Below are 14,763 nucleotides of genomic sequence, written 5' to 3' on the forward strand. Positions count from 1 at the left end.
GGAGCGGCCCCGCCGCGGCCCAATGGCCGCCGCCTGACAGACGCGGGCAGAAAAGCGCGCGCGGGACGGAATTCGGACCTGCGCGCGGAAGGGGGCGGCGCTACGGTGGCCCACGTGATCCACCCGCTCCGCCAATCGCCGTCCGCGTTTTGCTGTCACGTGAGCCCGGCTCGAGGCCGGCCGCTCCGGCCCCACCCTCGCGGCTCCGGTCACGTGCCGGGGGGAGCCGCGCCCGCCACCGCGGTCCGCCGCCGGCGGGCGGGTTTTGGCGCCGCGGCGCGCGGAGCGGCGGCTGCGTGACGTCACGGCACCGACACGCGAGGCGCCGCCCTCTTCCCCCCCACGCCAGACCGCGTCAATGACCGCCGCTCCGCCCCGCCGCGCTTCCCGCCCCGCCCGCGGATGTGGGGCCCTTCCGGGGGCCCGCCCGCCGCCGCGGCTGCCCATGGAGGCCGAGGCCGAGGCGCGGCTCCTGCTGCAGGAGGCTCGGGAGAGCATCGAGGCGGCGCGGAGCTACCGGCGGGAGCTGCAGCAGCGGCTGCGGGGGCTGCACCAGGCGCGGCAACAGGTGGGCGGGCGGCTGGGCTCCTTCCGTCAGGCGGAGCGCAGCGAGGGGCCGTGAGGGGGCGGGGGCGGTGCGTGGCGAGGCGCGGCGGGCCGGGGGGCGGTGGTCGCGGCTGCCGCGTGGGGCGTCCTCGGGGCTGTGGCGCGGCTGGGTGACGTTCCGACACGGGGTCGTGCGCGACGTTCCCAGCCGGGCGCGGTCCGGTGCGCGTGAGATCTGCCTCGGCGCCGTCGGTGCTGTGGAATACCGAAATAAACGGGCTTTATCCCGAACCCCGCCGTGCGGCCGTACCGCTGGGCTGGCTCCGCGCTCTCCCGTGCCGCGCGGGTCCGCCTGCAGGCGGCGCTGTGGGCCGGGCGGCGGCTCTGTGAGTGGGGATCCCTTCGTGCCCCCCCGAGCGCCGCGCTTCCTTTTCTGTGAGACGCCGGCAGAGCCGGGAAGCTGAGCTGTGCGGCGGTTCGGAGAACGACCTGAAGAGGAAATGCGCTTCGCTTAGCCGGAGGGCTTCCTGCGATGGCTGCCGGTAGTTGCGGGGCTGTTAGGCGTAGCGATGTGCACGGCGCAGCGCTTCCGCATCTGCACGGAGTAGAAGCGCCCAGAGGAAAATATTTCTGATTTTGTGCCTTGGTCCGGGGTGCCCAAGTGCGTTTGCTTCCCTAAAAATCAGATCCGGCACGTTTGCCAGCGTCGCGATAAATGCGTGTAGGAGCTTCTGTGCTCTGCCCCTCCCCAATCCCGGCCCGACCTGCTGACCCCGCAGCATCACCGGCAGCAGCAACACGGGTCGGGGGGCTGTTCAAAGTGGTTGAAAAGAGAAGAGCTTCAAAGGGACTTCAGAAATGCAGTGAAGGGATGAGAGTGCGTCAGTGTAGTTCTTTGTGCAGTTACGAGGAGCGACCTTCAGACTTTTCTGACCAGAAGAATTCCTTGGCTGCAGTAGGAATAATCTAATTTGCACGTAGCTCAAGCTTCAGCAGTTAATTTCGATGTGCTCAGCTCCTGTGCCCTTCCTCTTGTCCAGACTCGTTTCCTTGCCTCCTCCCCTCTGTGCCTGCACTGTGCATAACAGCACTCTTTTACTGACTGCTCGTGAGCTTTTTTTTAAAGCTGAATGCAGAAATTTTAATGCACAGATGAAGTGGCTCAGAGAAATACAAGATGTGAATGCTCTGTCTTTGTCCTGAATCCTTCTTTTTACCCGAATTTAGATCAGAGAAAGTGCAACATTGACCAGAGATGTACTTGAACAACATTTTAATGATTTAAAAGGGACCCTAAAGAAGCTGTTGGATGAGCGACTGATGTCACTGCTGCAGGAAGTGGATACTATAGAACAAGACAGCATCAAACCACTGGATGAATGCCAGAAGCTAATAGAGCATGGAGTCAGCACAGCTGATGATCTGCTCCGGGAAGGTAAGGCAGGACCTGTGCTGTGTCTTAGTTCTGCCTTCCAGCGTGTCTTCTCTCAAAGTCAGGAGTGTTCCTGTTAAAATCAGCATATTTAGCTTGTTCTGCATTCCTCTCGAATGAAATGTTAAAAAGAGATTAAACTTGGGTAGGTTCATGAGAAGTTACCTCCTGTTTTAATTTCACTCCGCTCCTGGGCTGTTGCCCTTTCCTAAGGACTGAGAGCATCTGCTTTTGGGCACAGGCCTTGCTTGCAGGAGCATCCTGCAGCCTGCCACTCTAGAATGAACGCATCACACTGCTTTGAAACAAAGTACATCTTGGGTACCAAAATGACAAATTGTTTTTCTGGTCTTATTAAATTAACAACTGACTCCAGTAGAATTTCAGTTGAGAAAAAACGTCAGTCCTGTGTGAGGATAAACTTCATCTGTGGTGGACCAATAGTTCTTACTACAGAATGAAATGGAAATGACTTAATGCTCAGCTGAGTGACTGAATGTCTGTAACTGACAGAGTCACCTGTAGCTTATTGGAACAGCAACTGAAGTAAGGATTGTTTTTTCCCTAATAAATGTGATTATGTTACCAACAGAGTGGAGAATTGTGAGGAGTGGACTGGCCACTATGTGGGAAAGGTTTCTCCAATATTATGACAAAATGAGACACGTGGAATGTCAGTGTAAGGGCCAGTTGGTCTGGATGGTCTTGAAGGTCCTCTCCTGCTGAACTCTTCTGTTCCAAGTTTGTACCATGCTGATGCTGAGCACCTCGCCAGAAAGGAATGCCACTCTTGACCATTCTGCCTGCATTGTAGAACCTAGTGGCAGCATGTCTGAGCCATGGCTGTGTTGGCAGTTTCCTTGCATTGTTCTCATGTCTCAGCTTAAGTTTTCTTTTAGCATGGTCTCGGTTTCATGAACTGACGTGTATCGTGCAGTCTCCCATGGTAGGAAACTTGCACTGAGATGTGAGTTTAGTGCTTAAAAAACATGCTGGTTTGACAGCTCTGTGATCTCTGTTCACAAGAATAGTGACAAACTTTAGGAAGGAATGTATTGGTTTATTTCTGGCACAGCTGGCAATCACCTTGCTTGTGTTCTGCACCTCAGCTTAATGAAGGGTGGTGACAAAGATGGCTGCTTATATCGCTTTGTCAGATCTCACAGGAGCCTGATGAGCTGAGCCTTTCCTTGCTGTGGCTCTGTAACACGGCTAAGGCATGTCATTAAAATGAGCAGAGATTGCCTGTGAGTCAGAAAAGAGTTGAGCTGCACGTTTATTAAATCTCTTGCTGCCAATTATGACATTTGCGTTTTGTTAGAGATTCGCAATGTTTGTAATCCTCCATTTGGAATGTGCAGTGAGCTGCTTGTGTTGTGAATTACCATAAAGTCATCAGGTGGATCATGCATCTCTGCGAGCTGAAGTGTGGGACACTACTTGATATGGAAAGCCCATGGTGAGGTTTCTGTTCATCTGCACACTTCAATCCATGGATTACTTCATTCATTATGACAATACTGACCTTACTTTGTAGCAAAGAGAACAATGGTTGAAATACTTGTTTGCTTTTAAGCTCTTGCTTTATGTCTTCTTTGCTCAGAGAAGGTATTCTGCCTCTTGTTTTAAAGTGGATGGAGAAAAAGATTAAGAATTCTGGTTTCTGGCATCTGACTCCAGTTTTGCTTCTGTCTGAGACCCGAGGCAAATTATTACATGCTACAGATGTGTCTGCAGGAAGCTTGAGAGCTTCAGATGTTGCTACGTAGGCTTTATGATGTTAACTATAATTGTATTTTCTAGCTGAGCGTCTAGCAAAAATGCTGAGAATGCTTCATGTTTAATTGGCTGTTCGTGTCAGAGCTCGTTATTCTTTGAAGCAAAGAATGCCTTTCGTGGACATTTTTCTCATTAGGAATATTTTTACCATTTGATTCCAGGAGAGAGTGCAATCTGTGGAGATGTGGAACAACATAATGAAAAACTTTGCAGCTTTACAAAAAAAGCTTTACATATTCAGCTAGATAGGTAAGATGCTGTCATCCTGAGCTGGTCTGAGGCAGTGGCACGTGTGCTGGTCCTGAGTAGGAGTTCTCTTATCCTTTGAAACCAACCCCCTCCGTTCCCCTGAGAGATTTACCCAAGCTGTTACTGTCCTCCTTACTTCATAGTGTTTCCCTGGGGTTGGCAGTCACCAGATGAAGTAGTTTTCAACCCACGTGTGCTCTGCAGCAACACGGGCTGTTTGTCTGTCAGTGGTGGAACCGCTCCCTGTGGAGCAGCCTGTGTTTCAGTGTTTACTGAGAAACAGACGGTCTGGTTGGGGCTGGGTGATTTCCGAGTCTCTACGTTTGAAATGCAAACGCCAATTCCTGCAGCTGTTCTCTCTTTGCAAAGTCTGCACAGATTAAAGCGTGTGGACAAAACATACATTTGTAGAAGTTGGCTCCTTTCACTACAGCAAACTTTCCTTTCTCAGCTTACCAGAAGTGCCCTCGTTGGTCGATGTGCCCTGTTTGTCTGCCCAGCTGGATGACTGTCTTCTTACTATACTGAGAAATCAGATATTCAGACATGGGACTGTAGCCTCTCGCCCACCTGTACAATTAGAGGAATTTGTTGAGAAGCCTGGAGGCATTTTAGTCCGATGGTGTAAGGTAGGTAAAGAATCCGGGGTGAAAATCATTCAGACTTCAGCTTTCTTGAAAGAAACTTAACAAAGCCACTTTCCTCTGGATTTTCTTGTGCCTTCAAAGGAGTACTGCACTCCAGTGTGTAGTTAGAAACTTTGGAAGAGATTTTTATCCCAATGGCCACATTTAAAAGCAAGGTAGCGTATCGATGTTGTGTTTGGTGCTGAGGTTCATGTCTGCCTGACAGGTCACCTCTGCCAGGTGGTGCACCAATGCTCCTGGGCTGTGTGCTCCCCTTCCCTGTCTATGGAAGAGTCTGGAGGAACAGCTGGAAATGCTGCCTGCCTTTTCTCCCTGTGCTTAAACCAGCACTGGAAGGGCTTCCTTTATGTACTCTTCCCACTAAACAAGCCAATAGTGATGTGTCTGTGATAATGTCAAACAAACAGGACTGAGGAATCATGGTGTGGGTGTTGAAGAGATGTGATTCCCACGGAGACCATTCGTGCTGCAGCACTGTGGTTCTCTTGAAGGGCAGCAAAGCTAAGTGCTGTCATTGAGGCTGGCCTTGGTTGCTGGGTGCTGCTCTCTTTCCCCTTCTGAAGACACTTTAGCAGACCAAGGATTATCATCCACACACCTCACCTAACCTGTTGTTAGGCTTTTATACCTAAACGTGTTGGGGTTCTTAGGGAAAATGAATAGAAAGAGAAAAAAATAATAATATTGGCATTAGCTGCTCAGGTAGCCTCTCTTTGATATACAGAAAGGTTTTTTGTTAAATCATTGCTGTGCTCTGGTGTGGTTCAGTTGTTGCTGTACAGCTCTGTGCTCGTGGCAGCACTGAACATGCTTTGTTCCTGCAGCAGCCAGCTGTCAGGCTGTGCCTTGGCAGGGAGGTGGGTTCTGAGTGTAAAACCATAGGTGCTGCTGTCGCACACAGCTGATCTTTCTGTGCCAAAAGGAGTGCTCTGAATTCGGCCATGTTTCAGTGGTCACGGAGCCTTTGTGAAAAAAGCCTTTTGATTTAGAGATACCAAAGAGTTGGAAGCCATTCCCTGAACTGTCCACAAAGGACAGGTGTGAACTCTCCTCGCTGTTAAAAGCTGTCAATGAATTTCCCATCCAAATTTGTGTTTGGTTTCAGCTTTTGCTCTGCTAGGCTGCAAAGCGTTGTGTTACGTGTTTCTTCTGTAGCTACTTTTAAACTGTGTTCACAGCATTCTTCTTTCTTTCAGTTGGTTTGGACACTGATTTTGTTTTCAATGAGGAATGCTTTCTGCTCTTCATTACCTAGTGACTCTGAACTGCCTTTGCTGACTGCCTGCAGTGCTGTCGCTGTGCTTCAGAGCTGCAAGAAAAACAAGAGCAGCATCTCTTACTAATGTGGGAAATGTTTCTCTAGGTGGATGATGACTTTGTACCACAAGATTACAGGCTGCAATATCGTAAGAGCACTGCCAGTCACTTTGAAGATGTGTATGTCGGCTCAGAGACAGAGTTCATAGTGCTGCACATTGATCCTAACGTTGATTACCAGTTCAGAGTCTGTGCCCGAGGAGATGGACGGCAGGAGTGGAGCCCATGGAGCGTTCCTCAGACCGGCCGCACCTCGCTGGTTCCCCACGGTATTCTTTCACTGCTGCTCATCTGCTGCCTGTGTCATTGGTGCAGCACTCCTGGAGGCCTATGGCTGGTTTATGGGTCTACTTCCTGTACGATTTTGGGGTTTCCTTCCCTATGATTTATGTCTGTAACATGTGGTGAGCTGTCTGTTCTTTCATCCTGGAGGTTATTCTGTAGTTAACTTGGATTTCAGCTCTGTAGTGTGAGTTGGTGAGCGGTTTGAGCTTAGCCTCGGCAAGCAGCAGCCAGCCAGTGCTTGCAGACCAGAAGTGATGGTTTCTTTCCTCATCTCTCATCCCTACCCAACCATTCTGTGATGATCCGCAGTCACATAATGAGTTCTTTTCCTGTCTGGAGAGAAAAGCCCTCAGTTTTCTTTTCATATTCAAATTTCTAAATGCAGTGGTTCATAAAGGTTTACCTACGAGATTGCTGTAAAGAGTGAAGCTCTGCTGAACCCTGTGAGCTGGAGAATATTTTCTGTGATTGTAGGGGATTTCAATAAGAAAATTTTCCATCAGAAGTAGGCAAAACCAGCCTGTGTGCTTTATGTAGCTTAAGCTTCCTAGGAGTGAACTGAGTGGATGTTGTGAGTGTTTTGCACGGGCAGCAACTGGTCTGCTTGAGTTCATGCTTCTGTTTTGTTGTTTTTGTTTCTTTGAAGAATGGACAGCTGGCTTGGAGGGGTACAGCCTGAGCAGCCGGAGAAACATAGCGCTTCGCAATGATTCTCAGTCCTGTGGTGTGCTCTACTCCAAAGCTCCTACTTATTTCTGTGGGCAGACGTTAACGTTCAGGCAAGTACCTTCTGACCAGCTGTTGTTGGGTGCATCCACTGTGTTCCTTCTGTACTCTGTTATATTTGAATTGCATGTAAACCTGAGTCGTGATCCATGTTTGAGTTCTCACATCAGCTCAGCCCTAATGGAAGCGAGGTGTCTGTGTCTGAGCTTCCTTCTTTTCACTTCTACTTCCAGGCCATAAGAAAACACCAAATGTTTTTGTAGGACCTGCACCCACCTGGAGCAGAGGCTGGAGTGAACTCCGAGGGGCAGTAGAACATGGCCTCTGCTGAGCAAACACTGTGGGATGTTGAGCTTTTGTTGTTTTGCAGCACCTATAACTGAGAGGTCAAACACCAGCAGAGACTCACTGAGTCCTTTTAGCTTTGGGCCCAGGGTTCTTTTTTTTGCAGACTGTGTGTTTTGTTGACTTTGGCTGGCAAAATGTTACATGTTTTACCAGGTCAGGTAAGAATTAGAGTTGCACTGATGTCTTTAATCTCTGATATAATGAGTGTTGACCAAATTCTTGTTCACAACTGGCCTGAGGAACTCTTGAATGCAGAGCCTCTTGAGGCTTTGGAGCCTCAAACTTTTCATTTCCTATAGAAAGAAATTAAAATCCCTGGCAGCTCTGTTGCATTGCTGAGATTGTGCCATTTAATGGGGTACCAGGAACTTCCTTTTGGAAATGTTGGTTGTAATTACAGACCTCACAGACTGAAGCTTTATTCCAGCGTTCTCTTGGTTAAATAAAACTACTTGCTGTACAGTAGGCAGCCCCCAGAGGCAATTTAAGTTCATGATATATGGAGCAGTGTTTTGTTTCTCCCTTCCTGATAATGAATTACCTTGAGGTGGTTGGTGGTATGAGGATGTATTCGGTTGCCCTGTCTGAGGTGGGATAAAAAGACCAAAAGCTTTCATTTGAAATCTGTTGCTAGTTTTAACATCTCTTGGCTCAGAAGTGCCCGTGAAATTAAAGGCAGAACGTTGAGGTTTGAGGCCAGTGTCTGGTTCTGTTTCAGACCAATGTCTTTTATCTTCTTTTATTGGTAGCACATGAGCAGTTTTTACTTTGCAGTTTGGCTGTGGACTCCTCTCCAAGACGAGATTGTTTCAGGATGGCAGAGCACTAACAAGCACATGTCCCTGTGTACTGTAATGACACAGATGTTAAGACTGAAGACAACCTCAAAACTCAGTTGTGTTCCTCTTCCAAAGTTCCAGAGCAGCTTCTGGTTTCCAAGTGTGTGAGATTTTGCCAGGCAGTGAAATGCTTGGTGCTTGGCTTCCTCCATCTGCTGAAATGAAATTTATTCACAGGGGGATAGGCAGCTTGCAAACCAAATAAGCAAGGTTCATGTTACAGATGTTTGTGAAGCAGCTTTGTGCATTCAGGACATAGGAATATCGCATCAGTGAAAAGGGAAGCTGTGATAAATGCAGTGATTTTGAAAAGGACGACTGCTTGAGTTTTCCTCTGCGGTGAGGCCTCTGAACAGGCTGGAGGATAACATCACTGCTTTAAGTGAAGACTCATCCTGTCCCTTGGCAGCCTTCAGGAGCTGCCCTGAGGGAAGACAGCATTTCTGCACGGGGCCGGCTCTGCTCTGTCCCTCAGGTTTCTCCTTGCTGCTTTGCGTTAGCTCCGTGAAGTCAGGAGGTGGGCAGTGAGGGCAGCCCTGCTGCAGGGAGGCTGGGTGCGACGCTCAGTGCGGCCGCAGCCTGGATTCAGTGCTGCTCTGCCTCAGAGCAGGCTGCGTCCTGCTGCTCATGTGATGCTTTGTCCTTGCTGCTGCTGATCCCAGTTACTTTTACAGTGCTGTGCAGAAAAGGGTGCATGTAAATGAGGAAGTGAGGTGCAGATTGGTAGGATACAACTCTTACTTCTTAATGGATCTGTATGTATGCTTTTCTGTTTTTTGGGGTCATTCTTGGGTTGGAAATAAATGTGCAGACAGACGACTCAAGAAACTCTTCCTTACCTGGGGATGGAATTAATTAACATCACCTTGTGCACAAAAGCACGCCTTTCTAGTGGCTGTATGTAAAACTTCACTTAGAGCTTGAAATAGAGAATGGGGTACCAAAATGAATTCAGAAGTTTCATTTTAGGAAAACACTGTGGGTCACTTCCATACTGAAAGCTCCCTGGGTAGCTGAACTCGTCTGTTTTGCTTTGCTTTGCAGCACAAGGCTCTTGCTATCAAGTGAGTTCCCAGGGGACTGAATAACCTATGTGTGCAAAAGTAAAGCATGCTTCCAATTTTATCTTCCCTGTTGGTCACGAGTTAACCCATCGTGTGCTGCTCTATGGCCCAGCTTAATTTTCAGTGCTTAAAAGTTTCTGCTTGAGATTTTATATTTTTTGATGACAGCAATCAGGAATCGCTACTGCTTTCTCTTAAACTGTAAAACAAACAAAAAGACAACAGAAAACAAAAACCCCATAGTTTTACTTCCAAGGAAAGACCAGCTGAGTTTCTGAGTTCTCAGAACCTCTTTGGGCTCCCAGAAGTAGATTTAGTACCTCTCAGAAATGGCCGTGCAGAGCAGAGGACCCGGGTAGAGAAGCACTGTTGGGGGCACAGACTGCAGCCTCACTCAGCTGCTGGAGCCCCGGGCAGCTGCAGCCCAGGCCCTTTGCACCACTTGTCTGCTTTTTCTTGGGAGACTTTTCCAGGACCAAAATCCAGCTGAGTAGAAGCCAGATGGTCAGTGCTCTCCCAGGCATTACTCTTGATGTCAATTTGTACCAAGCTGATTTACTTCTTAAACAACAGAAACACCACCAGCAGAACGTCAACCTTCCCCACAACCTATTCAGAACAGGATGTAGCAGAGCTCAACAAAGCTGTTTTAATTAAAGCTCATCAAATACTTGCTGAAATCTCATTTTTCCATAAGATGACATTGACCAGGATGTCAGTGACTGGTTTTGCACTTCCTGTCCAATTCTTAAGACATGTTTCAGACAACTGAAAATCATTTCAAAAGACCCCAAGGTGCGACAGCAGGGAATTTTTTAGAAAACAGCAGTGGAAATTTGTATGGAACAGCAGAGCAGCGCTCAGCAGAGCTGTGGGGAAGGCTGCCAGCACTGCTGGTCACGCTGTGGTGATCTCTCCTGAAGGCTGGATGAACTTGGAGAGAGCCCTGGAGCAAAGGGCAGAGGGCTGACGTGGCAGGGCAGTGCTGTGTGGATTTCATTGTATGTTTTGATGTAAAGCTTTGGGGTCTGACTTGACTTTTTGCCTGCTAGAATTGAAACCGTGGGACAGCCTGACAGACGGGACAGCCTGGGAGTGTGCGTGGAGCAGCAGAACGGCTACGATTCTCTGCAGCGAGATAAAGCTGTGTGCATTAGCACAAATGGTGAGTCTGAGTCACAGGGCTGAAGAACGCGACCCATTTTTCTCCCCCAAAACCTCAGCACCTCGTCCTTCGTGCCCCTGGAGAACACAGGAGCACCTTCACACACATTTCACGTGTCTGTTCTGCTCACAGTTGAAACCCTTTCTGAAATCTCAGGTTATCTTGCGCCTTCTGCACGCAGTTCCTGCAGCGTGTTTGACGTGGCAGAAAGCAACATGGCAGGACGGCCTTTCACTTTCGTTTGCCTGCAAAAATGAGAAATAACGTTTGATCCCTTGATTGTTTCAGGGGCAGTTTTTGTAAATGGAAAAGAGATGACAAACCAACTGCCTGCCGTCACTTCCGGATCGACTGTGACGTTTGACATGGAAGTTGTGCAGCTGGGGCCTCCCAGCACCGAGGGGGGAAGCTTCAAGCTGAGAGTAACCATCAGCTCTAACAACAGGGAAGTGGTCTTTGACTGGGTGCTGGATCAGTGCTGCGTCTCTCTGTACTTTGGATGTTCCTTTTCATACCCAGGCTGGAAAGTGCTGGTGTTTTAACAGCTTGGGAGAGTGAAGATTCTCGCTGTAATGCGTGCTGTCACAACCTGGGCTTCCAGCCGTTTTATATCAATCTTTCTACTACTTGAACTCCACTATATTGTACTCCTGCTGGATTCATTTCAAAAAATAATTGTGAAACAGTGGATTTGTTACTCTGGAAAAGGTCGAACAGGCAGTTACATAGACAATTGAAAGTTTAAAAAGCAAGACTTTTTTTTTTTTTTTCCTCCAGACTTGACTTTTTTTTTTAATCAGTATTTCATTGTACTCTAGGCTCAGGGTACGCTTGTTGTATGAAATTAACTTTGCTTAATGCTGCTGTTCTGTGAAATAAGCCTGTAAACTTTTAGGGAGTCGGAGGTAATGGACCAAAGTTGTATTTATGCCACTCCTGAAAAGAGCAGAGCATTTAGAGCAGCGATGCTCTGCTACGCTTCCTTGTATGCAATGCTGCTGTCATAATAAGGACAGACAGCAGGTCCTGCAGGCCACATAGCAGCTTCTTCTATGCACGGTACTGTTCACTCCTCCAGAACAAGGATGTCTGAGCCATGGTGTTTGTTCAGATATGGAGCTAATCTGTTCAACGTCTCACTCACGTGCCTTATTTCCAGGTATTTCTGCATTGTTTTCTGTACTGTCACTTGGGACGTGGTTTCTAGAGTAGTTCCACAGTGATGCTTACAGCCCCAGCTCAATGCTGACACTTGTCACATGCACCAACACCTACAGGAGGACAGTTACCTTATCTGGTCTGAATGTCTTTCCTGGTTATACTTTGTAGCCTAATCCAAGCAAATCTTGGGGATTTGGTACTTTTGTTTGACAGGTAGATGGAAGGAAGCTGTGATTCTTCACAGAGCCCTGCGCAGTGCAGAGGCCACTTCCTTTATATTGCACTGAGCAGCTGTTCCCACGTGTGGGATTCCCACAAGTGCACAAACTGTGTGCTCAGCTGCTCCAGGCAGGCTGGGGCTGCAGGCAGAGCCCACGGCACAGACTGAACCTGGGGCAGGCAGGGCAGAGCAGATGGCACCAAATCTCTCTGTAGTAGAGATACAGGATTAATTGAAACTGTGCATAAAATTACCAGTATTCCCCAGAAGTATCAAATAAGATTTATAATGATGAGCTTGTCAGACAGGTTATTTGGTCAAAAGATGGAATTGTGATACTGCTGGATTCAAGGAGTATTTTTAAATAATGCTCATCAAGGACCTTAAAGCAGACTTTCTTACCTCAAGTATGTGAGATTAGTAATATATATATATTTAATAACACCTAGACAATCATTCTGCCCTTTTTCTTCAGTTTCAACATGCCATATTACCCCTAATGCTGGCATAAATGGATTGGAATGGCATCCCCCCTATTTGCACCCTCAGTACAAAAAGATTAGCTGTCCTGCCTGTGTTTTTCTGCTAACATCTGTGAAAGGGAACTGCAGAAAAGGAGAATGGTGGCCGGTAATACAGCTTAGAAAAAACCATGGGTTGATTCAGATAGATGGAAAGTAGAAGTGGACTGGATTTTACTATTAAGCATGGAAGAGTGGACACCTGCAGGTAAGACTGATCTGTGCAAGCAAGGAAAAGCCCGCTGTATTGTCCACTTCTCGAGCAAAACTATTTCAGTGTTAGGGAGTAGAAAGATACTTGCATATGCTGTACTTCCAGTATTCCTTTTACCTAGTGTGAAGAATGTTGCTAACAGTGCTGCGTCCCGTCTGCCATCTCAAATATTGTTCTTTTGCTGTAGCCACAAAGGTTGAGCAGAGGTTCCAGGCGAGTCAGTGCTGCTCAGAGGCTGGCAGTGCTGCAGTCGCAGTCAGTTGTGCTCCGGTGGGACGATTCGGTAACTTTACCTGTAAGAGTCCAGGGGTCAGGTACAAATTCCAAGTCAGTACTGTGACTGAAAACTAAAATAGCAGATACCTGCACTTGTGAGGAGCCAGCAGCTCAGGTACCTCCCACCTGCTTTGTGAGGGTCTGGTCAGACTTGATGTTGCTGCTGTTTACCAGCACTGCGGGACATAAAGCTCGAGTTCAGGTACTTCCAGAGATGGAATGCTTTGTTTGTTCAGAGCATAGTTAGCAAGCAGCTGAAGATAACTGTGAAGGGCTGTCCCAGGACGCGCTGCCCCAGGACATCCCTACTGCTCCCCTTGAGCTGAGGATGGGAAGACACAATATTTGTTCTGACCTCAGTTTTTAGCTCCTCGTGACCAGGGCGGCATCCCTGGTGAACTTCTAACTCAGAGGAAGACTGGCTGCCCAATGAGTATTAGGTACTGCTCAGCCGCCTCATAGAAGCTGTACGCTTAAACCTGGGAAGGGTGAAGAATCCCAGGGCAAGAGAGCTGAGTAACTACATAACAAGGTATCCCAAGAGCCAGAAGAGGCTTGGATTAAAAAGGTTGAAATTCCGTTCTTCCTCAGCAGAGTTCAGCTAGATGGAGGACTGGGCCCTTCCTTCACAGCTTTGTCACCTCCAGCTACCGGAGCCTTGCAAGAGAGAGCAAACTGCTTGGGAAGTCCTGGAAGCGTTTTTGAAGCTCGTACGTTCACTTACCTCAACTAAGATGTTTGTGTCGAGTGAAATTTGAATTTTTTTTAAATAAAGTTTTATCCCACAGCCGCGTTTGTAAGTTGTGATTGGGGCATAACTGGGCACGGCTGAGCTCCTCTGATGAGCACAAATGCATTCTGGAGCACTGCAGCTCCCTTGAAGAGCTTCTCCCTTTCTCTCACTTTCATCTTCAGTTCCTCCAAAGTCCCACACAAGTTGTGCAGTTTGTGTACTTGCGTGTAAAACTTACATCTATGGTGATAGCTCTTGCAAACAAAGTTTCTTCCTTATTTTTTTTGCTTACCAAAGCATTTCTGTCACATTCTCAATATTCTGTCACAGCTTATTTGTCTGTTTCACTGTTTGCATCTTTTGTCAGATTCATTAATATAGATTTTGGCTCCTGTTACTAAGCAAGCAGCAGGACATCAAGAGAAGTCCCTGCTGAACAGAGTTCTTATTCCCCTAGTTCTGCTTTACCTGCAGCTTGCTCCATTTCTTTGGCGTCTTTTGAAGGCAACACACCTAGCTCATGAAACCAGTAAATAAGGAAGCTGACAGCAGAGAGCTCCCATAAATACAATATTGGTATGAAGGAACCTACTTGAGGTGCTCTGCCTGAAGAGCACAGCTTCAGACCTTCATCAGCAAACTCAGGACAGCAGATACCACAGCCTTGGAAGGAGAGGCTTCCCTTCACCCAAAGCTCTTCTCATGGCCGTGGAAGCATGGGAGAGCAGATCTACGAGGAGCTGGGCCAGCAGGAAGGCCTTCATTCCAGCACTCAGCGATGGCACCGAACTGCTCTGTGAACACCGAACAAGATCATCAAATTGTCCTCACAGATCAGCTCCCACATTGGCAGAGGTAAGCTGCTCGTTTGCAGCAGGTTACATGTTTAAGTTTTAAGTGACTCCGAGGTTGTAATCAGCACAGTTCAAACTGTGACTGCTTCATCCCAGAAAGCAAATCTCTTCCTCCCATCACAACCCCCTGCTTTTCAAGGGCTGATACGGAAACTATGCTTATGGTGCTCAAGGTTAACAGTATACATTCACCTAATAATTTTGGTGAGAGTATCTAATACACTGAATTCAATATGAAAGTAAAGTGGGTGGTTGCAACTTGGGGTTCAGAGACCAGCTGTGTTAAAATAAGCACCAAAAAACATACCAGAAATCTGCCATCAGCACATGAAGCTCAGTTAGAACAACAGTTCCAGAGGGCCGCACAACCGATAGCGCAGAATCCAG

The 14,763-nt window shown here is 47.9% G+C and overlaps 1 protein-coding gene across 2 annotated transcripts; it reads left to right on the plus strand.

The window, feature by feature from the left end:
• The first annotated feature begins 445 nt into the window (after positions 1-445).
• Positions 446-13,576, plus strand: CRLF3 (cytokine receptor like factor 3). Of its 2 annotated transcripts, none has more exons than XM_042865051.1 (8): positions 446-568; positions 1,774-1,981; positions 3,919-4,006; positions 4,458-4,635; positions 6,017-6,239; positions 6,902-7,034; positions 10,285-10,397; positions 10,686-13,576. In XM_042865051.1, exons 1-8 carry the CDS (start codon positions 446-448, stop codon positions 10,937-10,939), a joined length of 1,320 nt encoding a protein of 439 aa, XP_042720985.1. In that variant the 3' UTR covers positions 10,940-13,576. The 2 variants fall into 2 exon arrangements, with proteins under 2 accessions (XP_042720985.1, XP_042720986.1); XM_042865052.1 differs by lacking the exon at positions 10,686-13,576 and adding an exon at positions 10,554-10,677.
• The last annotated feature ends 1,187 nt before the right edge of the window (positions 13,577-14,763 follow it).

The sequence above is a fragment of the Lagopus leucura genome, unplaced genomic scaffold (genome assembly GCF_019238085.1).
Source record: "Lagopus leucura isolate 7727_CA_CO unplaced genomic scaffold, USGS_WTPT01 Super-Scaffold_797, whole genome shotgun sequence".
Taxonomy (NCBI): domain Eukaryota; kingdom Metazoa; phylum Chordata; class Aves; order Galliformes; family Phasianidae; genus Lagopus; species Lagopus leucura.